Here is a 24,695-nt window from a genome sequence, read left to right on the forward strand (position 1 = left end):
CTCAGCCTCCGGGGGCTCCTCTCTTCCGACGCCCCCTCTCTCCGTCCTTCCCGCTTTCCTCCGGAGGGATCAGAAGAGGACGCCTTGCGGGAGTCTTCCCTCTCCCCGCACTGCACCTCCCCGCGCCGCACGTCCTCCCAGCGCCTCCTCGACAGTCCCGGGGACGCCGCCCGGACCTCGGGCCGCGCTCCTGGAGCCCGCCTGGCCGGGGCTCGGTGGAACCGGAGCGCCAGGGTTCGGCTTAGCGGTCCCGCGGCCGCGCCCCGCGCCCCGCCCGTGGCGCCGCAGCAGCCGCCCGCCCGCCCCCCTGCGTCATGACGCCGGCGCCCAACGCGGAAGCCTCTCGCTGCGCGCCGGGTCCGGCCGCGGGCTGAGCGCCGAGCCGCGGCGGGCGCCGGATACCGGCCGGGGTGCGAGCGGAGCTCCTCGTCCCTCCCAAGCCGGACCGAGCGGGCGGAGCGGGGCCGAGCGCGGCGGCGGGCGGAGCGGGGCGCGGCGCGCCGGGGCCGCCGCCGGTGGGATGCGGCTGCCTCCCCGGGCCGGCGAGTAGAGAGGGCGGGTCCCCGGCCTGGGAGCGCGACGGTGGAGGGGACCGAGGCGGCGGCCATGGCGACCCCCGGCAACCTGGGGTCCTCCGTGCTGGCGAGCAAGACCAAGACTAAGAAGAAGCACTTCGTAGCGCAGAAAGTGAAGCTCTTTCGGGCCAGCGATCCGCTGCTCAGCGTCCTGATGTGGGGGGTAAACCACTCGGTAAGAGCTCGGGCTGCGGCTGCAGTCTCTCTCCTCCTCCTCTTCCTCCTCGTTCTCTCCCCCTCCTCCTCCTGCTGCAGCTGCTGACGGGCTGGGAGCCCGAGCGGGGCCCTGGCCCTCCGGCTGCTTGCCCTCCCGGGCTGCCCTCCTGCCGCGGCGCCTCTGCCCCATCCTCGGGCGCGCGCTTGCTCCATCCGGCCGCCCAGATGCCACTTGGACCCCGTTTGGACCTAGGTCCGGATGCAGCACGAGGGATCCATCTGCATTTGAGTTCTGGGGACGATACCAGTGTCGCCCCCGGTCCGTCTTCTCGACGGTCTGTCCCCGCAGCCCAGGAACCGGGAAGTTTGTGCGGGCACGGCTCGCCGGGGGCTGTCAACCTCGCCGGGGGCTGCTGGCGTCAGTGTCCCGGCGATCTCCCCTTCTGCTCTCCCCTTCAGCGGGGCGCGGCGGGGGTGGTCTGGTCCTCCGAGGGGCGGGCAGGTGTACCCGTCCGAGGTAGGAGCGCCCGGAGCCTGCCCACGGAGTAACGGGAGTGAGAATACTGGAGATCGAGACAGCAGCTTTAGTGCTTAGGTTCTTTCTCTCTCTCTCGGTTATTATTGGAGACTAGGACCGTTTTTGACTACTCCACCAAAAAAAAAAAATCCTCCAGTGTAAATATGGCCATGGGGTTTAGCATCTCCTCTGCCCCTCTTCTGCACCGCCCTGCTGCTGTGCGGGCTGAAGAGCTGCTTTGCGGGGAGGCTTCCTCCGCACACCTCCTCCCCCTCCTTGGGAACCAGGCCCCTGTCACCGACTGCAGAAGGGCGGCCAGGGGATGAGCGCTGGAGGGGTCTCGGCGGGCCCGCTGGAAGGCGGTCCCGAGTCGTCTGCACGCGTTTGGGGGTTTCTTGAAGAGGCTAGAGGAGAACGCTTGGAAAGGTTAGCTAGCTTAACGGACAGCCGGAGGTGGTGGAAGATGCGCCGCTGCGCGCTCTGCGGACTGCGGTTTGAGGGTTTGAAATAGCCTCCTGCTGATCTCAACTGCGAGGAACTCCGGCAGTTTTAATCTCCTTAGGATCAGGAAACATGATAGGAACTGTTGGCTGAGCCATGAAAGTTTAAATGAGCCTGTGAATTTTGACCATGACCTTACCCACTGCGGTTTAGCATCTGGGGGAAAATGTAAGCTTGCTTTCTCTACGCTTGAACGTTCGATTTCTATGGATGTCTGTGTGCCCTTTTCAGCACAACAGAAATGATAGAAAATCACGTTGGGTTTTTTTTTTTTTAAAGAACAGTCTGAATTTAATGAAGTTCTTTAAAATTGCTCAAAAACATCGTATTTATATTTTCTTTTCCAAGCTTGAGAAAGGTGAAACAGTATCATTATTGATTGTTTTTAATAAGGCTGAGAAATTATTATTTCTGTCAGTCTAATGCCTGATCCATTGAAGTCCATTTTAACTTTCTGACAACTTTTTTTTTATCAATTAGGAATGTAAGCTTTTATTTACAACAGCATACATTACTTCACTAAAACTCTTAAGTTTCGTTACAGTAAAGAAAATGAATTTTTCCTGTGTCTGCAGTTTCCATTAAGTCTAATTCTTTAAACTTTAAAAAAATTACCTACGTTGTTTATTTTCTAAAATTAATGTTGTTAGTTTCATATTTAAGGATGCTTTTATCTCATTCAGAGTTCTGATGTTTTGTTCAGGAGAGTGCTATGTCTGAGCGTTTAATCTTGTAAAGTAGTGGCAACAATATGCTGCTAAAACAGTGTGACCTCTGGGCATTAGTCTGAATTCCACTTGACTTTAGAAAATCTTGTAATTGTACATGTTTACTGTAACCACTTACGTTGCTACCTTATGTCTGTGAATTGCTACATTTCTTTTAGTTTTTTTTTTTTTTTTGCTCATTGGAAATACTTTGAAACTACTTAACATTTATAAAAGTAGTGTTCGTGTTATTTTATTTTTTGCTTTCAAGAGAAGTTAGCAATTCTAAGTTTAGTCATCCAGAGGAGGCAAGTTTCCACAGTGCGTAATATAACCGTGTTTTTCATTCAGCATATAGTAGGCACCAAAAAGTGCCAGCCACTGTGCAAAGATTGCTAAAAATGCGCCTCATATATTTGCCCAGATATTTTTGTGGGCTCTTGAGTTGACATAAGGAAAGTCTGTTGCACAGCCTTCTTTTTCAAAATGTCTGTTTTCTTTATTATTTTTTAACAAAAGAAAGAATGTATATAAAGATGAAATCTAAGCACTTAGATGCTGAGTGTGGCTGGTTGATTTCAGTTTAGGTGTCAAAATCTAATATTAGATCAGCATTTTTATATGACTTTGTGTGCACCGAAGTTGATGTTATAATGTGAGGATAAATAGGTCAGCATTATTAGGAAGGAACAAGCGTTGTGTTGTATATGAATGGGGGCACTTGAGAAAACATAGCAGAGAAGGAACAGATCATTCAAATTGAGAGTCTTTTCCTATGTTTCCAATGTGATCAGAATTAATAGGAAATTATTTGTCAGGACTATAGCAATTTTATGTTTTTAAAATTCATTTGGATTTGTATTAAGAACATTTATAAATAAGCATACTTTAGGAGCATTAAAGGGGAACCATATATGTATTTTATCATTTGGGCATCTTCTGTAGGGATTGGGAACCTTCTGAGTACAGTGGAAAAATGCTCATTGGATCTGTATACTAATTCTTTCTTTAACTCTGTTGACCTTGACCATATTAACTAATTTTTGCTACTATGAAGTAAGGTGATTGGACTGGATAATTTCCAAGTTTTTTTTTCTAACTTCAAGATTCAACTGTTTTTAGAGTCTACTAAGTTCATAGCATTATACAGGGATGCACAGACTAGGAATAGTAATAGTATATAACACAAGAGTCATTACTATTATTACCTTGCCAATGCAGCAGCATTCAGAGAATTTTCAAGGCCATGACTAGAGGGAAGGAAATCTGTGGTAACAGTGAGAGATGTGTGAACTAAAAGTTTGTTGGATTGATTGTAGTTGGACTGCATTGCATTCTATTAAGCCAGAGTCTATTTCATTGAAATATAAAAACTTGCAACTAAGGTAGGAATTTTCAAATCCATCGTGGCTGTAATTCTCAATCAGAATAATATCGACTTTGTGTGGTTACTGCTTTCTAACTTAAAATATCCATCAGTGAATGGATGACTGCCAATTTTTAAGTATTTTGAGCAGGGAATATAATTGAATACATAAAGAAAAAGATGATTTAAGAAGGCAATTTTGCCTTGTTCCATTTGGAATTAAACTAAAAATGATCAGGCAGTTAGCTTCTTAAAATTATATTTTAATAGTGTGTGGAGCATGAAGAATGGTCTAAGCCAAGACTTGTTTTAAACAGATATTCTAAAAGATTTTTATACAGAGTAAAATGTGAGCCTTTAGAAATTGTATTTGAAAACCTATTTAAATATGTGGAGGAGGTATCTGTATAGAAGAATTTAAAGGACATAAAACTTGTTTAAAACAAATATAGTATTTAGAAGTAGCCATTATTTAATTAGAGTCTTTTGGGTGTAAGCTATAGAAACAGATGAGTTTAGGCAAAAATTTAAAATACAGAGGGTTTTGGAAGTTTATCACTGAGAAGGTTAGGGCTGGTAACCAAACCAGGAGAGCAGGATTGGGTCTGGGCTTCCACAACAATGGGAACCAGGTGACTGAGTACTGTTGGCACTTTTCTGGCCCTTTTTGGTTTATTCTTTCTGACAATTACAGGTTTCCTCCACAGGGAACCGATGGTTCCCAAATTTCACATTGTGTACTTTCTGCCGCCCAAAGGGACTTTCTGTCTCTGATTCAGTTATAAAAATCCATGGAGGGATTCTGACTGGGTTGGCTTGGGTCATTTGCAGTATTGAGCGAGCAGTTATAAAAAGGTGGCAGCTCCTGCCTGTTGGAGTTGGGAAGAACAGCTCTCAAAAGAAGGGAGAGGGCCTCTACAGGCAGTATCAGGCCAGTGCCTGTCCTCACCATAGGGCTGGGCTGTTTATCTTGGTGTTGTGTGGCACATTTTGTGTGTTTTGATGAATATGTAGTTTTCTGAGTAGAGTATTCATTGCTTTTGTTATATTCTCAATAAGGTCTGAAACTCAAAATAGGTAAATACTATATTGAAGAAATAGTGATGTCTTTTAGTTTTGTGGGTTTATATTTGAGCACTGGAAAAAAGATAAAACCAGATTTTAAAATGATATATTAGACTATGAAATATTAGCTGAATAGAATATAGTAAAGCAATTAAAACAATAATCAGCTAGACGTTAGATGAAACTTATTGACTGAATGGAACCCAACTAATCATTCATTCAGGAAACCCAGTTTCACATTATTTGTTTCTTCCCTTTTTAGAAGACTGAAGAGTGCCAAGTAGACATCCATGAAGTTTATTATGAGGGAAATAGTTACAGAACCACTAAAATTTGGGGTTATAGCCTCAAAGCAATACACTTCTTCATTTTTTCTCAAACACCGTAGAGTGAACTTGAGTATTGAGAATGATGCACATGGCAGGCCAGTGATTTCTCTTTCTGCCTCAGGATTGCTGTTATGCCTTTTGAAAGGTTTTTGGCAAAAATTTGAATAAACAAACAAAATCTACCTTAAATTTATTACAAAATTCAGTGAATCAGAGTAATTAATTCTACCAACACACCCTTTGAAAAAGAAGTTTTAGAATTGAAAGGAATTGGTGCATTATGGCAAAATGGTTTGTAGTCAGACACATCAGGTTCAAGTCCTGCCTTCATCATTTATGGTCTCTTTGAGCAGATAGATGATTTATCCATGTGAGCCCCAAAGTACTCATTCTCCAAATGGAGATGATGTGATGCTTGCCTTACAGGATTGTTTTGAGGGTTAAGTAAGATTATGTATTTAAAGCCTAGCATTGTAATTAGCACACAATAAGGATTCTGTAATTAATACTTAGAAATGGTCAGCCTCAGATGCAGTTCGGCTGGCAGCGTACGGATAAGCACTAGACAAGTGTTTCTCAAAATTTAATGTGTGTATTTATCACTTGGGGACATTTTAAAAATGTAGATTCTGACTCAGGTCTAAGGTAAAGCCTGAGATAAATACAGATGTTTATCATGTTCGTAGGTGATATTGGTGCTGCTGGTCCATGGGCTATATTTTAAATAGCAAGACAGAAGGAATAATGTTTAAAATAAGGAGAAATGTTCAGGCTTTGTCTCCTGACTGCATGTGATGAATACTTGGAAGAAAGGTGACCTCATAATAGAATTAACCAAAGCTAGGAGAAAGAGTTGTGTGTTGAGAAAGGATGATTTTTTTTAAAGAAAAGTTGAATTGCAGATGATGGTGAGTGGGTATTGTAGTGACAGTGCCCGCCTGTGGGGTATTGGAAGGTGGGGTTAGAACCAGGAGCAAGGTTAGGGTGGGAGTGGAGAATGGAGAGCTGTCCATGCAGGGTTGCTGAGCCACAGGGATAAATAGATCTCTGAGGGAGAAGTTGGAAAACGGGGAAGGAATGAGGAAGGAGGAACAAACAGCCAGAGAAAACTCAGCCAGGAGGCCAGCAGAATTGGATGCTGCAGAGATCATGATGTTCATGGATATACTTTTAGACACAGTGGTTTATTTTCTGTGTGTGTGTGTGTGTGTGTGTGTAAGCTTAAAAATCTAAGGAGTGAATGAGTGCACGTATGTAGAGGTAGCCTCTCTTTTTAGAAGGTTAAAAGTAAAAGGAAGGTGAAAGATGATTTTTTATTTAGGAATATCTAGGTATTTTCCTTGACTCCATTTCTTCTTTTCCATTGTCACTCTGCCAATCCTAACCAGATTTATTTCCCTCTTTTTGTTAGAAATACCTCATTTCCCTGTCTTTTATATACATTTCCTTTTTTGCCTGGGACCCCTATGACAGTATGGTGAAGGCCATGGACCCCTTCTTAATAATGCTTTTGAATGAATAAATTAAAATAGTACATAGGTTATATATGACCCAGTTCATGGATCTACTGTGCTCTGTCCATGGACCACTTAGAGGTTTGGGGAACCCCGTTAAGAACCATTGCAAGAATAAGGAGGAGAGCTGTGGGGTGGGAAATGGGGGAGAGCACACAGTAGGTTGGTGTGATTCAAACCTGAACCCTTAACCATTGAGCTGTGCTGCCTGGGCATGCCTGTGATTTTTTTTTTCTCTCTCTCTTTTTTTTGAGATCTTTCCTTAGCCTTAAACACTTCGACAGGGAGGGTATAGTAGTCCCCCTTTCTCCACAGGAGATACATTCCAAGACCCCTAGTAGATACCTGAAACCATGGATAGTACTAAGTCCGATAGGTCCCATTTAACTTATAAATTAATCACAGTAAAAGAGAAACAACAGTGACTAATAATAAAATAGAACTGTAAAAATTATAAAAATTTTTATAAAATTATGCTAAATATAAAAATTATACTGATATACTAATATATACTAATATAATATAGATACTAATTATAAAAATGTACTGTACTAATTATACTAATGTACTAATTATAATATATATACTAATTATAAAAATGTACTGTAATAAAAGTTATGTGAATGTGATCTCTCTCTTTCTCACCCCTGCTCCCCACTCCCGCAGCTGAGCAGATAAATGAGATGGCTGCTCAGTGACTGCCTGGGGTAAGAGGATATGCAAGTCAAAGGGATGGTTCACATCCTGGGTGGGATGGAGCAGGAAGGTGAGGGACCTTATCACATTACTCAGAAGAGCATGCAATTTAGAACTCTGAATTCTTTATTTCTGGAGTTTTCCCGTTTAATACCTTTAGACCGCTTTTGACCACAGGTACAGAAACTGTGGAAAGTGAAACCATGGCTTAGGGGTGTCTATGGTATTAGCTATTAAGAAAACTGTTTGAAAACACTGTTTTTCTTGTATAGAAAGAAAATCATTGCTTATGTTCAAAGTATGTAGGAAGAGTGTATGTATATATGCATACACTCACACACAAAATGAAAAGTGGTATAGGGAGTTTTAAAACAGTAACCTACCTAAAGATAAGGCTTTACATTTTAAATAAGTTTTTGTAGTTTTTCACTTCTCTACAGTAGTTAAGAGCTCTGGTGCCACACTGGTTGGCTGTCTGTGGGACCTTGGGCAGGTCATTTGGCTTCTCTTTCTCAGTTCCTTTTTTTAATAAAAAGATATAATAATAGTACCTATAATGTAAGTCTGATATGTGGATTAAATAAGTTGATACTTGTGAAATATCTAAAGAGTTGTTGGCAAATGCTAAGTTCTTAGTAAACATTAGCTGTCATGTTGTTATTTTTTTTACTTTCTTTTCTCTTCTTTTTAAAGTTTTTTTCCTTTTTTTAATTTAATTGTTGTTCAAGTAGTTTTCTGTCTTTTATTCCCATCCCAGCCAATGCCCCCCCCCCTTTTTTTACTTTCTTTCTTTCCTTATTTTTTAAATTTTTTTCCCTTTTTTTAAATTTAATTGTTCAGGTACAGTTTTCAGCTGTCATTATTTTTAAAAAAATATTTTAAGTGATAAAACATGTTAAATTAATTGTTATATTATTCTGGTTCATAGTTATAAAGTCATCATCGCACTTGGCATCCTTGTGCATCTTTGACATATATAGTAACCATTTTATAATTATCTTCATGCTCTTGCTTTACTTTCTACATCTGTTTTGTTAAAATGTTCTTTCTTGTATTTTTAATGCTTCCACTAGTAATCAGGTTGTTTGAAGTGTTTAGACTCAGTTAGTTTAATTCAGATTCATTAGTTACAAAATATGCCTGCTATTGATTTGATATTTTACTATTTTTTCGATGTAAAAGATATCATGCAAGATGCTTGGGATGCAAAATGAATATATTCTAGACACTGCCCTCAAGTTGCTTATAAGCGCAGGGGAAACATATGTGTACAGGGTGGTGCAAAAGTAGCTTTCCAGCCCTTACTGGGTGGCTCTGTTGGTTAGGTGTCCTTCAGCAAAGTGAAAGGTCATGGGTTCCATTCCCACTATCACATCTATGTTTCTCTTCCTCTCTCCCTGCCTTCCCCTCTCTAAAAATAGATAAATAAAAGATAGAAAAAGCAAGTTTACAGTTTGTGTGAAGAATAGTACAATAATTAATAAGTAATAATACAGGAATAAACTGTTTTGTATATTTACAACTGTAAGCTTGCTTTTGCCTCACCCTGTATAAATAACTAGAGTGTTAGGAATGGTTGGGTTATTATTAAATAGGGTGGTCAGAGTATAAAGTTCTCAGAAAAGGCACTTGAGTAAGGGGATAATGGATGTGAAGGGGTTGGACACGAGGCTATCTCGGGGAAGTGCATTTTAGGCAAAACGAACAGCTGGTGCAAAAATCTTGAGGCTGATGCTGGCTCGGTATGTTTAGGAAACTGCAGGGCAGTCTGTGTGGCTGGAGCAGAGTGAGAAGTGGGGAGAGTGGAAAGAGATGAGTGCAGGCACTAGATTATGATGATTTCTACCAGGACTCTTGGAGAAGGGCTCAGAAGGAGCCTTGAAATTGGAGTAGAATCTTCCAGTTGGAGAAGGCAAGGAAGGCCTATACAGCTAAGGGGTTCACAGTGGCAAAAGTAAGCAGACTGAATCAAAAATGGTTAAGTGGTCTGGTGTGGCCATTCACTTACAGTATAATCTACCAAATGGTGGCATCAGCCATCATCAGGAGCCTGTTAGAAATGCAGAATTTTGGGCTCTCTGCACATCTCCTGGAGCCGAATGTTCATTTTAACAAGACAGGTGATTTGTAAACACATTCCAGTTTGAGAAGCACTGGCTAGGGTAAATCTTTGGTTCCAAACCCTGAGGTTCCCTGGAGCTGCCTCAGAGGCTGGGGGAAGGGGCTGAGCTGGTGGAAGAATGGAGCCCCTATCTCAGCTTCGTCCAGTCCAGCGCAGCAGCTTTTGTTCTCCTCCCTCTTCCTCTTCTTTCTCCCCTTCCCCTTCCTCTTTCTCCTCTCCCCCTGTATTCCCTCCTCCTCCTCTTCTTCCTCCTCTCCTCCTACTCTCTCTTGCCTCTTCCTCTTTTCACCGAATGCACACTGTTTATACACAAGGGCAAAAAGGTTGTGCAACCAAGAAGATTGAAAAACCACAGAGGTAAATTTTGAGGAACGTTAGGAGATGGTTGAAAATGTAGTTTGAGACCAGATTTGAAAGGGCCCAGTAGCTGATATTGCCAGAGAAATCTTAACAACAGTTTTGACAAGGCCCACTTTAAAATTTACTCGGACTCTCAAGTGGTACTCAACCCAGTTTTTTTACTGTTCCCACTCAGCATGTTCTCTGCTCTTCGAACCTGTTTCTTACCTTTCCCTCTCCTTAAACTGCCCTCTAGCATTTTGTTTCTCTATCCTCCTCACAGCTACTAATCTTTAGAACTTTAAAGACATTGACCATGGAAGCCACGCACTTCTGGTCTTCTCACCACCTAGTCTGCTGACTTTTGGATGGTTGAATCCATCAGCTTACACACTGGTTGGAGGGCTGCACTGTGGCTTGGGGCTTCTAGTCACACGTGGCTATTTAAATTTCATTTAATTAAAATTAAATCTTAAGATTCAGTCTCAGCCCTGGCTGGTGTGGCTCATTTGGTTGGAGCATCATCCCATAGACCGAGGGTCATGGGCTTCATTCTGAGTCAGGGCACACGCCTAGGTTGCAGTTTCAGTCCCCGGCCCTGGCATGTGCGGGAGGCAAACAATGGATGTTTCTCTCACGTTGATTTTCTCTCTCCCCCTTTCTTTCTCTCTGGCATCAATAAATATGTTAAATAATAATAATAGTAAAAAAAGATTCAGTTTCATGTCAAATGCTTAGGAGCCACATGTGGGTAATGGCTGTTGTATTGGACAAATGGATGTTTCCATCTTCGTAGCACTTTGTGTTGGACAGCGCTCGCTGATCTGGGATCTCCCATCTTAGAAACAAAATAAACAGCCATAGCAACAAAACCTTCCCTTTGACTTCACATCTCTCACTGTATCATTGTCCACTCTGTTTTCTGTGGTTTTTTTGTAGTAAACATTGAGAAATTTTGTCTAAAGCTGTTGCCTCTTGTTGTCTACAGTTGCTGTGTCCCCTTCACCTGACACTCTTCTCCGTGTGGTACTCCAATCTGGCCCTTGTCCCTATCCCCACCCCCCACCCCCTGCCCCCACTGCTAGGAAACTGCTCTTGTCAGCATCACCAGCAACATTTGTCTCCATGTGTTTAAATCCAGGGGTTCACCCTGTATTGTCTTTTCTTGTTTTCCTTCTGCTTCCCCAGCCACTCTGTCTTAGGAACCTTATCAGGTTTCTCCTCTTTATCCAATTTCAGAATGTTTGAAGCCCCAGGATTCTGTCCAGGGGCTTCTTCTAAAATGCATGTTTTTTATCTGCCTGATCTTACTTAGTCTCATGGCTTTATGCTGATGATTGAGACATTTTTGTCTTTTTCAACTCTGCCCTGCTGGGCTTCATATTCAGTTTCTTACCACATATATTCACTTGAATAGGCATCTCAGCTGTGTGTCCCAAACAGGACTCTTGATTTCCTTTTCCTACTCTACCCCACCCCTTGTCATATCTGAAACCATTTTCTTCCTGGGCTCAGGAATAGCCTACCATCTACTCAGGTGCTCAAGCCAGAAACCTAGGAGCCAATCTTGATTCCTCCCTTTGTATCAGCACTTTCATTTTTGAGTCCCAAATCTTCATGCTTCTCTCCTCCCATTTAAATTCTCTCCTTGTGGAACCTGCAGCAGTGGCAGGTCTCCCTGTGTTTGCCCAGGCCCTGTTTCAGTCCAGTCCTGTACTGCACTGGCAGAAGGATCGTTCTGAAATGTAAATACCATGTCCCTTCAGTGAAAACTAAAGAGGCTTCCCATTCTGTTGCCAGTAAAACCCAAACTCTCGTCTATGGCTTGCAAGGCCTTACTGGCCTGGCCCATTTCCCTCTTCGCCCTCTGCCCTCACCACTCTCTTCATGGCTTCTTCCTTCCAGCTGCTCTGCTCTTTTTCTGTTCCTTAGGCACGCCACAGCCAGCGCAGCCATAGAGCTTCTGCCTTCGCTTTCTTCTCTGTCTGGAATGCTCTTCCCTCTGGTCTTTGAGTGGTGGCCCCTGCTTGTCATTTTAGCCTCTCAGCTAAAAAAGTTGCCTTTTACCACCTTTCTGACCCCCTCATCTAAAGTTGCCCCTTCACTCTCATATTATTCTTTTATTTTCTCTGTGACACTTAATACTAGGAAACTGAATTGTTTACATATTTATTACTTATCTCCCCAGCTAGGATGTGGAGTTCCACAGCAGGCAAGACTGTCTTATTTACTGCCTAATCCTTGCACCTAGAACAGAGCTTGTATGTAGTAGGTGTGCATAAATATTGTTGAATGAATCAGTGGAGCAGGGATTCTGTGACCTATAAATCATTAGTGCTCACGCGGTGGACTGTGAGCCCTTCCACAATCACTGAGAAATTTATTTTTGCTAAGATTGAACAGAGTACTTAAGAGCATTTTGCTGAGTAGGTTGTGCAATGCATTAGAGTGCGGGGGGACAACCTTCCTGCAAGTTGGTGATAAGAGGCGTGGGGTAACCGTGAGCCGACGTCAGAGAAAGAGCTATGTTTACAGCACTATGTGAGACCTTTGCCTTGTGAACACAGCAGGGGAGGGTTAGAGAGGAAGCAACTTGTCATAGAAAGTCACGCAAGGAATCATGTGAAGACTGTAAATGCACTTCTAAAGAGTCAGAGACATATAGAAGAGTGCACTTCAGTGTTATTGCTGATTTATTCCACAGTTAGGATCTTGTAATGGCTTCAGTTATGCTTCTACAAATTCTAGTATTCAGAAGTTAAATTTCAGATATGTTTTGAGCCAAGAATTATTATTTTTAAAAATTTTTTAAAGATTTTATTTATTTTATTTTCAGACAGAGAGGAAGGGAGGGAGAAAGAGGTAGAGAGGAACATCAATGTGTGGTTGCCTCCCATGCACCCTTTACCGGGGACCTGGCCTGCAACCCAGGCATGTGCCCTGACGGGGAATTGAACCAGTGACCCTGTTGTTCGCAGGCAGGTGTTCAATCCACTGAGCCACACCAGCCAAGGCAAGAATTATTTTATTATATATTTTTTGTTACTATTTAGTCCCTTTATACACTACCCCTGCCCCCATAATCACCACATTGTTGTCCATGGCCATGAGTCCTTTTTCCTTTTTGCTCAGTACTTTGTAAGAACAGTGGTGATCCCAGTGTCTCAGATCTTTGTGGGTCTCTTTCTGCTGTGTTATGTTTTCACTGATTCTTATTCATGGGACTTTCTTTCCATACTTACTTGGTTATTTTTGGCTGAGAGCTGCTCATTTCCCTCAGACAGTTATTTGGGGAGGATTCTTTTCATTTTAGGGTGAAACTGTGTCCCTCTAGAGAGAATAGTTCATTGTTGCCAGGTGGCTAGGGCTCTTACAGACCAAGGCCATTTTAAACTAACCTCACCATTTGAAATTTTTTGGACCTCCTGGTGATACAGATTTGAGCAGCAGTTGTCTGTGGGTAGAATGGTTAATTTTTGGTTTGCCCTTACCCTGAAGGTGTGAGCCTTGTGGATCCTACCCTTAAGGGGAAAGGGTTTCTTATTAAAGGGCCTGTGGCATTTTCAGGGAAATGCTGAACTTTCTTCAGGTACCCTTTTATGCTTTCCATCTTCTGTTTTTACAGTTGTATTTGTTTCCCTTATTTTGCGCATATTATTATTGAAATCATTTCTGTTTGCATTATTTACTTTAGACTTAGAATGGTATCTTTAAATTGTGATACCCAAACATTCAGAGCTTACTGTTGTTCATAATTGTAATAAACATACTTTGCTTTTGTTCTCTCACCCTGGACTTTAAGAAAGGTATTCCATATTAATGAGCCAGAGAATGACCTCTGTGGCATGCTATACCACATAACCTGTACAGAGGTGCCCTGTGGGAGGGGTGGGTGTGGGCTGGAATCAGTATTGCCACCTGCACACAATGGCAAGGGCTGCATCAGCCAGAGACAGGATCCCTTTTTGTCATTCGCCTGCACAGAGGAAGCTCATTTTAGAATGTGCACAGAGGTGCCTTGTGTATCAGCAGCTGCCCTGCTTTTCTTGGCTCATGCATACAAAATTTCTCCTGTCAGATTCCTACGCATTGGTGTCCTTGAGGAAGCTTTCAGGTAGTGTTTAGGCTCGACAAAAGGAAAAAAAAAAAGCAGGGTTTGTAATTCCTTACAAATTTTAATCTACTGTAGAAGATGCATAATTTCTATCATTTTTCTGCTACATGCATGTTTGTATGATGCAAATTAATTTACTCAGATTAGTAAATAGGGAATGATGCCATGTGATGTGGAAATTGGTCCAGACACAATTTTCCTTGAACACATCACTGCTTCATGAATCCAGGTAACAGCAACTCGATATAAAGTATGAAACATTGCCAAAGGCAGCAGACCAGGTAGGACCACAAGACTGAGCATTGGGCTCACCCATCTTTGTTCTTCATCTTGGCTCAGGTGGCCAGGGGCTTGGTCTTTGAAGAACTAATTTCATGGTTTCTCCAGTCTTTGTGTATTTTGTCCTAGTCTGTATAACCTGGGAGCTCAGTTATTTCTTATAATCATTCCTCAATCATTCCTTTCCATTGAGTGGTCTTCACAACTATATTTTTAAAGATAAAGTTCATTCTGGATTTATTAGGACCTCAATAATTTTGAAGACTGATACATATATTTTTAGCATTTTCTTTTTTAAGTGTTCCATAGGTTTTGAGTGGTCTACTTAAAATCTGTTTTTAGTGTGTATTCAGAACTTAGTTTATATATAATATTATAAATAGAAACATTTGTATTTATAATTTCTTTTGCATAATTATATGGAATCCCCCCATTCCCCCAAAACACCCAATCACTGCCATTGTTTCGTTCCCAGGGATAACCAGGTGTAAATGTGACAGAAGCCTTGCTGACTGAGTCATCTGTAGTCTTAAAAAAAATTTGGACACACTGATCTAAACAAGCAGAAACTTCATTTCCTCATGGGTCCTCTTGAATTTCCTTCGTAATCCTCTTCTACCTGACCGTGTTGCGCTCCCGCTCTCTCACACTCCCAGGTGTTCAGTGTGTTCCCAAGTCAGCTCGGACTTCTTAAGTTTCCATGCTCCCAAATTACGGGTCTCAGTGTGCTTCTAATCAGCTTTACCTTTTTGAAAATTTGCTCTATGGGCTTTCTTCTGTGCCCAGAAACCTGAGGGAAAAAACTGTTTTTTCAGCTGACTTCTCCCACATAGAACCCAACTTAGAATATGTTTATCACAGAAATAGCCGGCTTACACATGCATGTTTGGAACACAGCCCATCCATAAATTAGATTCTGCCTGCACATAGATGAAAAATTCAAATGCATTGGCATAGAAAGAATTGTTCAGAAACAATTATGATAAGCCCATAAGGCACTTTTTTTGTTGTTATTGCAGATTGAGCCAAAGTAGGAGGGCAGGAGCAAAGTTAAGAAGCATTTTAATGGTGAATAAAAAAGTTAGGAGAAACTAGTGTATCCCTTTGTCTTACTTTTCTCTTTCAGTTTTGATACTAAATATTCATAAATCTAACATATCCTCAGGTGAAGAATTTTTAGAAATATTTTATTTTTTGAGATTTTATTTATTTTTAGAGAGAGTAGAAGGGAGGGAGAAAGAGAAGGAGAGAAACATCAGTGTGTGGTTGCCTCTCATGTGGCCCCCACTGGGGACCTGGCCTGCAGCCCAGGCATGTGCCTGAATGGGAATCGAACCGGCAACCCTTTGGTTTGTGCAGCCTGTGCTCAGTCCACTGAGCTATACCAGCCAGGGCTAGATATTCATAAACTTAAAACATGCCAATCAAGATTTCACCCAGTAAAAAGCCCATAGAATACTTTTACTCTTTGTTATATGGAACTTCTTTCTTATGTTTATTTAGATCAACTAGAAACATTCGTGGCTTCAGTGGAATTTAAGTTCTAATAAGTATAGAGGAGAGACATATATATGTATGTATATTATGTATGCACGTATAGTGAATTTCCTATATGAAAAACTTGAAAAATAGTGACAAATATAGTGAAGGATTACCATAATCATTCTAGGAGCAAGCAGTATAAATGTTTTGGACTGTATCTTTCCAATATCTTTTTAAAAGTCTCTTTGAGATTATACTGTGTGTATATTTCCTCATATTGTTATGTATTCTTCATAATGATGATTTTTAATGACTGCCTAATAGTCTAATGCAGTTTTAATAATGCCTATATTGGTTCCAGGTTTTTCCTACTGTAAATAATGCTTCTAGCAACATCTCCCTATAGAAAACTTTTTCTTATTTTGTGTGATTTCCTTAGAACAGATTCCTCTTTTGGGGGATTACTTGATCCAAAGGTACAGATATGTTAAGGCTCCTGGTACATGTTGCCCCACTGATTCCTAATCAGGAATGAGCACTTGGTTATCCAGTTACCACTTCTCATTAGACTCAACATATGGATGATTCAGATGAAACTGTTCAGGAAATGTGATGTGACATCCACCGGAGTCCATAGCTTTAAGAGTGTGTGTTTGCTTTGTAAAGGTTGAATATTGTCACCACTTTGTAGTTCTGTTGTGGGCTTGGAGCTTGATTCTGCCAGCTCTCCACCCTGCCCTGAGTTATCTCATACAAACATTCAGTCACCTGTGCTGACTTTACCAACATCCTGCAGCCTGGCAGGGCCAGGTAAAAGAGGTTGTAGCCAGGTAAGGAAGGAGGTTGAAATTTCACCAGGTAACTGTGAATGCCTGGCTCCTTTCTATTTAGACAACTGGTATTCAGAAAGGAGAAAGAAATGTAATTTTTACTTTCAGCAGAAGTGAATGAGGATATTGTGTATTTTCATAATATAATAAAATCCCCTATTTTAATATTTAACTCCTGAGAACATTGAAGAAACTTGAAGGAACGAAGGCAGGGCTCTCCTAGAAAGAAAGGAAAGGTCATGTGTATAAGCCAACACCCAGATAAGTGGTTGTTTCCACTGCGTGTGAATGTGTTTTATTGTGACAGCGGTAACTGCAGTTGCCAGTGTGCAGGAGGCCTGAATTACTAACTATTTCAGATGGATGCAAGCTTCAGAATTAGCCCATGGATAGTACATTTCTTTGAAAATTGAACCTTAATTGATTTTTTTTGAAGCTTGAATTAAGTAGAAAATTAGGGCCTTTTATAAAAGATGGTAATATATATTTAACTTGGATGATTACCTAATAGAGAATTATTTCTACCCTATTATTATTTTAAAATATTAAGTGTTTGACATAAAAAGCAGAAAAATTCTACTTGTTAATGAAATCTCTTCAATTCAGGTTTTATAAGTCACAGACGATTCTGAACTAAATAGGCCTGGGGAAGTGTGTTGAGTGAAAACATACTCAGTATAACTTTTCAGCGGTAATAAACTATATGCAATTTTTCATTAATTTCTAAATTAGAACTTTAAAATTATGAATATATATCTTTATGCTCTCTTCCTGTTTTTAAGGAAGTACCTTGTTTCCTTATGTGAAAAATTTATGCAAGCATTCAAGAAAGCCCCAGAACAGAGTAGTATTTTGAGTGGAATACTTGTTTTTTGTTTAACCAGAACCAGAGTAGCCAAATACCATTTCTGAACCTCCAAAATGAGAGACTCTTTAAGAATTCATTTCAGTTTGGTTATTTATAAGAAGAAAAGACTGCTCTGATGGCATGTGGAGTAGTCCTAAACACTGAGGTGAGTAAGCCATGATCATGTGCTTATACTTGTTGGATACCCAAACTGAAGAGAGATCCTTCTATCCTGTGTTTCCTTAAAAAACAAAAACCCAAACACAGATCTTTTATAATGATAAACAAATTGGAAGTAATATACATATCCTTTAGTGTGATATTTGGGCTAAATAAAATGTGATGTATTTGCATATTGAAATACTTTGTAGCTAGGAAAGATGTTAGTGAAGTCAGTGCACTCCAGTGGAGAAGTGACTGGTGCGCTGCATGAGGGTGTAGCCATGTGTTTTAAAAATAGTACATGTCTCTCTGAGGACAGGAAGGATTATAGATGATTTTTGACTTTGTACTTATATCTTTTTATAATTTGTTTTTTTTTAAATATTGAACATGCAGTATATACTTTTATAATTAGGAAAACAAGACATGTTCTTAGGTATGATAGATGGGAAGAAACTTTTACATATTGAATTTGATGAGGCAGAAATAACTTGTAAATTTCTGTTTGTAAACTAGATATATTTGCTAGATATAAGGGAGTATTTTTCCTTGGGGTAGCCATCCAAACATTATCAGTTGATTGATTTTAAAACTTTATTGATTGTATTGGGAGCAATAATTAAGTAATAAGTGATTCTAAAAGTTGTAAGTTTTTGTGAGCTTACAAAAAAACAAAGATAAAATGGAGTGATTACCACTGATTTACCTACAGGTATCCAAGCTTTTATTGAGCATTTGCCCTCCATATATGAATTTTTATTTGAACATTTCATCTGTGTACTACATGTGGATGAATTTCTGTCATTTTAAAAAAACTTGCTGAACACTATGCGATAAAGCAATTTGGAAGTCTGGTCCTACATTCAATTTATTTTGCTATTTGGTTTTAAGACAGCATGATGGACCTGGAGATTATTGCACTGGCTAAGTGAAATAAACCAGTCAGAGAAAGACAAATACCAGATGATCTCACTTATATGTGGAATCTAATGAAAAAAGTAAACTGACAAACAAAATAGAAACAGAGGCATGGACACATGGAACAGACTGACAGCTGTCAGAGGGGGAGGGGGAGAGGAGGAGCTGGATGAAAGAAGGTGAAGGGATTATCCAAAGGATATATATGCAAAAAAAAAAAAAAAAGAATGTATATGTGTAACCCGTTGACACAGACAACAATGTGGTGATAGCTAAAGGGAAGGGGAGTGTGGGAGCTGGGTGGAGATGGGCAAAAGAGGGGAAAATGAGGGTATCTGTAATAGTGTCAACAATAAAAATAAAGAAAAAATTTAAAATAGCTAAAAAAACAAATAATTACTTCACAAAGATATATTGATCAAATGGCTAAAGTACATTATCGACTAAACGTATGCACTAGCAGTTCCCATTTTCAAAACATCTGCCAATTACACAAAAGTTTTGATTAATATTTGTCTGGTAAATGTTTCTGTTCCCTGATATCATTAAGTTCTCAGAAAATGTATTACACAGTTTGTGTTAATAGAGATGGGGGATGTTGAAATAAAAAACTCTTTATATTCATTGAAAATTTTTAAATAGGTGATTTTTGGTAAGTTCTCTGTAATACAAAAGCATAATTGCTTTCTCCATAAAATTAGCTTCTTTCCAAAGAAGTTATTTTCTTGCATTTCTTGAAACTTGTGATTAAGTAAACTTATTTAAAGAAAAAAAATGTGCCAGGTAACATTACTGGCAGCCACTTATGATCACAGAGTAGGTCAGGAAATTTAGAACAAATTGTATATATGTAAAACAAAAATGTGTTAATCATCCTTAAGACAATTATTCTATGTACTTTGCATGAGATAACTAACACCTGTGTATGGTACAAAGTATTTCTGTGGTCACTTCCCACCTCATTAAATTAAAGGTTTTTATACCACATAGATGGCATTCTACTATAAATAAACTGAGTGCATGACAGAGGGGCCATTTAGGATGTGAGCCCAAATGAGGGTGCCGGCATTGACATGAGCTGCATTTCTTACCTAAGGTAAAAATAACTGAATGAATGTTCTGATAGTTTCCTGTTGCACATGGTCTTTCTTACTCCTCCCTCTTCCACACCCCCCTTAGGAGAGTCTACAAGTAGTATGTGAGTGAAAGAGTGACTCCAGATTTACACCTCTTTCATTTTTTAGATTCCGTCACAGAAATCATAAAATGTTAGAACCAGGTGGTACTTGTATTTTTCCCCCCAATGTCTTCATTTTATAGATGAGAAAACAGACACAGAGAAGTAAAAAGACAGCACCCAGAGGTAGAGTCAGGGCTAGAGCTCTGTTTTCCTCTTAGCACCAGGTTCCTTTTCTGTGTGTAGTTCATCTCTGGAAGTATGTAGATGACTCACAGTTCCCAGATGCAAACTAGGGGAGATCTGTTGGTAAAGACCAGTTTCCTTTTCAAATCTCTCTGGTCTGTTCTTGTGCGTTCCAAGCATATGGCCTTGAAGAATCATCTTTATTTTTACTTTTCCTTCCTTTTAATCATAGATGCATACTTTGTCTACATATTATTGAAATGTGAAGGATATTCATAGAGTCTCATTTCCTGAGACATAGCCTTCTAAGTGAATCAAGATGTGATGTGGAATCATTCTTGGACTCTTTTTAGTGATGAAGATGAAATCTTTATAATGTACCTTCTGTTCAATAGCCTTGGAGACTTTTAACAGAGAAAATATAGGTAAAAATTAAACAAAAGCAAAAATGATATCAATAACAAGTTGTAAAGGAGAAGAAAATATATATTTACCATAAAACGTTGCACTGTTATAGTTGAAGACACTATATAATATTTGAACTTGAGACTTAGGTGTGAATTTCGTAGCAGCCATGACAAAGCTGTAACAGCTGCTCTCCTTGTCTCCTGGGAGGACAAATACTAGTTTATTTTCACCCCTTGGTTCTGACGGAAATTTGCTGTGATGAAGGGGATTAAACAACCAAATGAATGACCCCAGTAGATTAAAAGAGGATTAAAATGATTGGATATGCATAACTGTTTATTATTGAGTTCTATAGAACCCGATGGCAAAATGTGACATGGGAGTGGGGACTCTGAACGATATAGCCCAAGTATACAGTCTTCTCCTAATCTGGATTTATACCAGATAGAGCTTGAATAAATGATTGCTTCAAGAATTAGTTTCTCCAGTTGGGCTTGGTGAAAAATTGAGGTCATGACTGTGTGCTTACAGGACGTGCTTTCTGCATTGCTGACTCTAAGAAGATTCATACACTGTAGGGAGTGAGGACCATTTTTTAACAGGTAACACGAGAACCTGACTTGTGGACTTACACCATCTCTGTCTAGAGGGTCATAAGCAGGGCCTGGGTATTTCTCAGAAGTGTTCCACAATAATAGTTGAAGCCCCCCCCAGATTCTGAGTTATTGAGCAGGGAATCAATATTTAGGATAGTACATAGCGAGTGACTGCCCTTATAATAGAAGAATCTAAACACAGCTTCTATAATGTTTATTTATAAACATACCCTAGCCTATACTATCCCTCAAATAATCTGTTGTAGATTTCAGACTATTTTCTGTTGTCTAAGACACTGACAGGTTTGTGATGTGTGGTCGAGACTGGCAATGACAAGGAATTTAGAGTCTTGACTCTCGTTTTAAGATCTTTCAGCAGCTCTTTCTATTCAGTGAGTTAGGAATGTTATTAAGAAAGCTCATTCTTGAGAAGTTAGAGTTGTGCTGCTTTGAAGTGAGTTCTTGAAAGTTACTTAGCAAAGCCGTGTGGGTCACGCACTTGCTGAGAGTAGGGTTTCCCTTTCTGTCAGTTGCTTGCAACTGATAACCTAGGAAACCTAGGAAATGACATCCAAATGCAGCAATAATGGACAGGCCACCTCATCCTGTTGAACAGTTTCAAATATCAAAGTATATTTTGCACAAATGGTGGTGTAAAGACATACGTTTTGTGATGGAAATTAAGGAGTAACATTTTTAAAATTCAGTAACCAGAAAGTTCTTTAAGTACTTCTGCAGGGAAAAAACCCAACACATACTTCTTTTATCATGATGTGTACACAAAGAAATACACTGGGATGGAAATTAGTAATCCTGAGAGGAGGAGAAAGAACGAGAGGAGGAAAATAAATCTGGAGCTTCATCATATACAGATGTGAATGAAAAAATGATGGTAGTGGAAATGTACTTCAAGTTTTGACCTGTAAGATCCTGGAGACAGTGCAAGTCCACAGAAGGTAAGATGACAAGGGCAGAGCCTGACGTAGGAGGCGGAGGGAAAGTGGGAGGTGGGAAGAGCTCTGGGCTGAGCTGTGTCCAGCCACCATCCTGAATGCTGCTAAAGTGTCGTGGCCAGCGTGCACAATTGCTGTCATCTGGCATGGATTCAGCAGTGTTGCTTGAGCCTCTGGTGGTCTTCACACTTTACCACAATTATTCACTTTCCTTATTTGTAAAAGTGGGGGGGGGAACACCACCTTTTCTGGCTCCCTCAAGGTGTTACTTGGGGAAGATGTATTATTATAAGATGTTGTTTGCTTGAGGATAAATCAGGACAAGGAGGAGGGGAGTGTAGAAATACTGGCTCAAGCCAGACTGAAATTCTAGCCCTTCCATTTGCCTCGGACAAGTTACTTATCCTTTGAGTCTCAGTTTTTCTCATCTGTAAAATATGATTGATATTTATTGCCATGTTGTTAATGAGGACAAATGAGATGAGGAATAGAAGAATGTCTAGCAGTATTAATGGTTGTAGTAAACACTAGTTTTTTTCCCCTTCCTCTGTATTGGTGCTCTTTAAAGAAAAATTCTCTTGGAAGAGTAGACACTTTCATTTTATGTCACTTTACATGTGGAGAAGTAAAAATCTTTCAAACTTTTATTTAAATTTTTCTAATTTATGGAAAACACATTAAGATGGTAAATAATCTCAAAGAAATTGTTGGAGTTGAATGATTTCCAAAGACAGGGAACTCTAATGATTTTAGTGTGACCTGATGCTGTTTTGAAGACTTTTGGGAGGCAATCAGCATGGTGTCCTCTGGCTTCAGACAGAGGAGCCAGATGACTGAATTCAAATCCTGGCCCTGCCACTTATTAGCTGGGTGATCTTGGGAAAGTTAATTAACCTCTCTGTGCCTCAATTTTTTCATTTGTGCAATGGGATGGTAGGACACCTGGCTCATAGGGCTGCCCTCCTCCCCCAATAGGATAGTTTTGAGGATTAAAACATCTAGGAGAGTAGCTGTTAACTGCTACTTATATTATTGTTATGATTCTACTGTTGATGTAATGCTAATAAGGTCAAGATGAATGCAAGTTTAAAGAAATGATTACAATAAAATATTTTCTTGGGGTCAGCAATTACAAGACTTTTTTCTTTCTTTCTTTCTGCAGGGCTCAAGTATTTGAAAAGAGTAATAAGTAAATGCTGGCCTTATTCAGTGATATACTTGGAGTAATCTTTTTTTTTTTGACATGAAAGTGTTGCCAAAGAAAAAAGCTTGAGCAGTCAGTGAAGATACTGCAGAATGTTGTAGCGACACCATCCTTTACAGTGGTTCTATTTTGTTAAGTTGCTCTAGTTTGGTTCCACGGTTTCCAGTGCTATACCTTTTGCATTGTTTACATTTCCAAACTGAAGATAGGCATGCCATTACTGCTCTTCACAGAGAGATGCATGTATCTGTTTCCTCTAAGGGAGTAGTGACACGGCAGACCAAGTTGTTAAAACCTTTTAGATGTAGGGGCTGTTGATAACTGAATGCTGAGGGGTCCGCTCGGTATGCGGTACAATAATGTAAAAGGGGGATTGCTGGGTGAGGCAGCCTAGAGGGAAGGAGGGAGAGAAGGTTTGGGGCTCAAGGCTGGGCCTGGCTTCAGTAGCCCCCTGAAAGGCTCCAGCAACCCCAGCTTTGTGAAACCTCTTAGAAGAATAACCCACCAAAAAAAGAAGAAAAAGGGGTTAGTGTCTTTTTAAAGTTATAGACAGAAAACTGTATCTAAGTGATTCCTTTCTTGAATTTAATTCTTGATTACAGTGTACTATTTTGAGGTATGTGATAAATTATTACAAGCTGAGGTCTTTTGCTCTTGGTTCTGGGTGTGTGGGGAACTTAATGGGAATAGGAATGCCTCAACTTTTGTGAGTAAAACATGTCATGTTTTCAGAGACTGTATTTTTCCCACCATTTGCCATCAATGCTACTCAGGAAATATTTCCATAAGGTGGTTCTTAACTTTGTGCTTGATATGTGAGAGACTCTGTATAGGTTTATTAGATAATATCCTTCATTTTAAGTCTCTGTAGAAACTAGTTCTCTACTGACACTATATTTTAATGATTTTGTGTTATCAATTTCAAATGTTTTCATTCTAATTGCTTATATTAATGTATTCAGAAAATGTTCTTTAAAAAATTTGTTTAAAATTGTTTTCATTTTGGTGGACCCTTTACTCATCTGTAATAAAATGTAAGCTGTATTCACTTTCAAATTTAAAATATCTAAATGTTGCTGACTTGTTACTGTCTTCTTTATTCATAGATTAAAACAGAAAGAAGAGCTTGTTTTCTTCAGTTATTCATTGGCTCCTCAACCTAGACTAATGGACAGAAAGAAAACAGTTTTTTTGACATCTACAGATAGTGTTTTTAGGACTCTGAAAGGAACCCAGGGGTTCAGAGTCCTCTGCCTCAATTCATTTGTGAGATTTAATTAAAATGTAATATGTGGAAACAATTGGGAGATTAGATTTCCTTCAGTAGACTACTGAACTACTATCTAAGAGTTCAAGTTGTCCAAGGATGCAGTTGGCTGCCTTTGGAAATAATGAGTTTCCTGTTCCTGGAATTATCCGAGTATGTGCTGGGTCAGCATGTTTCAGAGGAGTTTTCCCCGGTGGCAGATGAGATGGATACACTTTCACAAGCAGTGCACACTCCCATGGGCAGAATTGGGTTTGGGCAGCATTCCCGACACACCACCCCTTCCTCTGACTCAAGAGTGTATATTGAAATGAAAGGGAAAAAGATACTAAGGCATCAAATCTCCCTACATTCACATATAAAAAGCAAGTTTATTAGTAAAAAA

General features: G+C 40.1%; 1 protein-coding gene and 1 long non-coding RNA gene across 4 annotated transcripts in view; both read left to right on the forward strand.

The window, feature by feature from the left end:
• Positions 1-349: 349 nt before the first annotated feature.
• PIP4K2A (phosphatidylinositol-5-phosphate 4-kinase type 2 alpha) overlaps positions 350-24,695 on the forward strand; it is a 161,309-nt gene continuing 136,963 nt past the window's right edge. For 2 of the 3 annotated variants that reach the window (XM_036023346.1, XM_028505623.2), the window contains exon 1: positions 350-750. In XM_036023346.1, the coding sequence (XP_035879239.1) occupies positions 607-750 (144 nt within the window). In that variant the 5' untranslated portion in view covers positions 350-606. The remainder of the gene's footprint in view (positions 751-24,695) is intronic. The other variant, XM_028505620.2, reaches the window with a different exon arrangement.
• Positions 18,812-23,858, forward strand: LOC118500089. The gene is made up of 2 exons (XR_004902620.1): positions 18,812-21,842; positions 23,002-23,858. It is a non-coding gene; the product is annotated as an uncharacterized LOC118500089 (long non-coding RNA).

The sequence above is a fragment of the Phyllostomus discolor genome, chromosome 1, assembly GCF_004126475.2.
Source record: "Phyllostomus discolor isolate MPI-MPIP mPhyDis1 chromosome 1, mPhyDis1.pri.v3, whole genome shotgun sequence".
NCBI lineage: Eukaryota > Metazoa > Chordata > Mammalia > Chiroptera > Phyllostomidae > Phyllostomus > Phyllostomus discolor.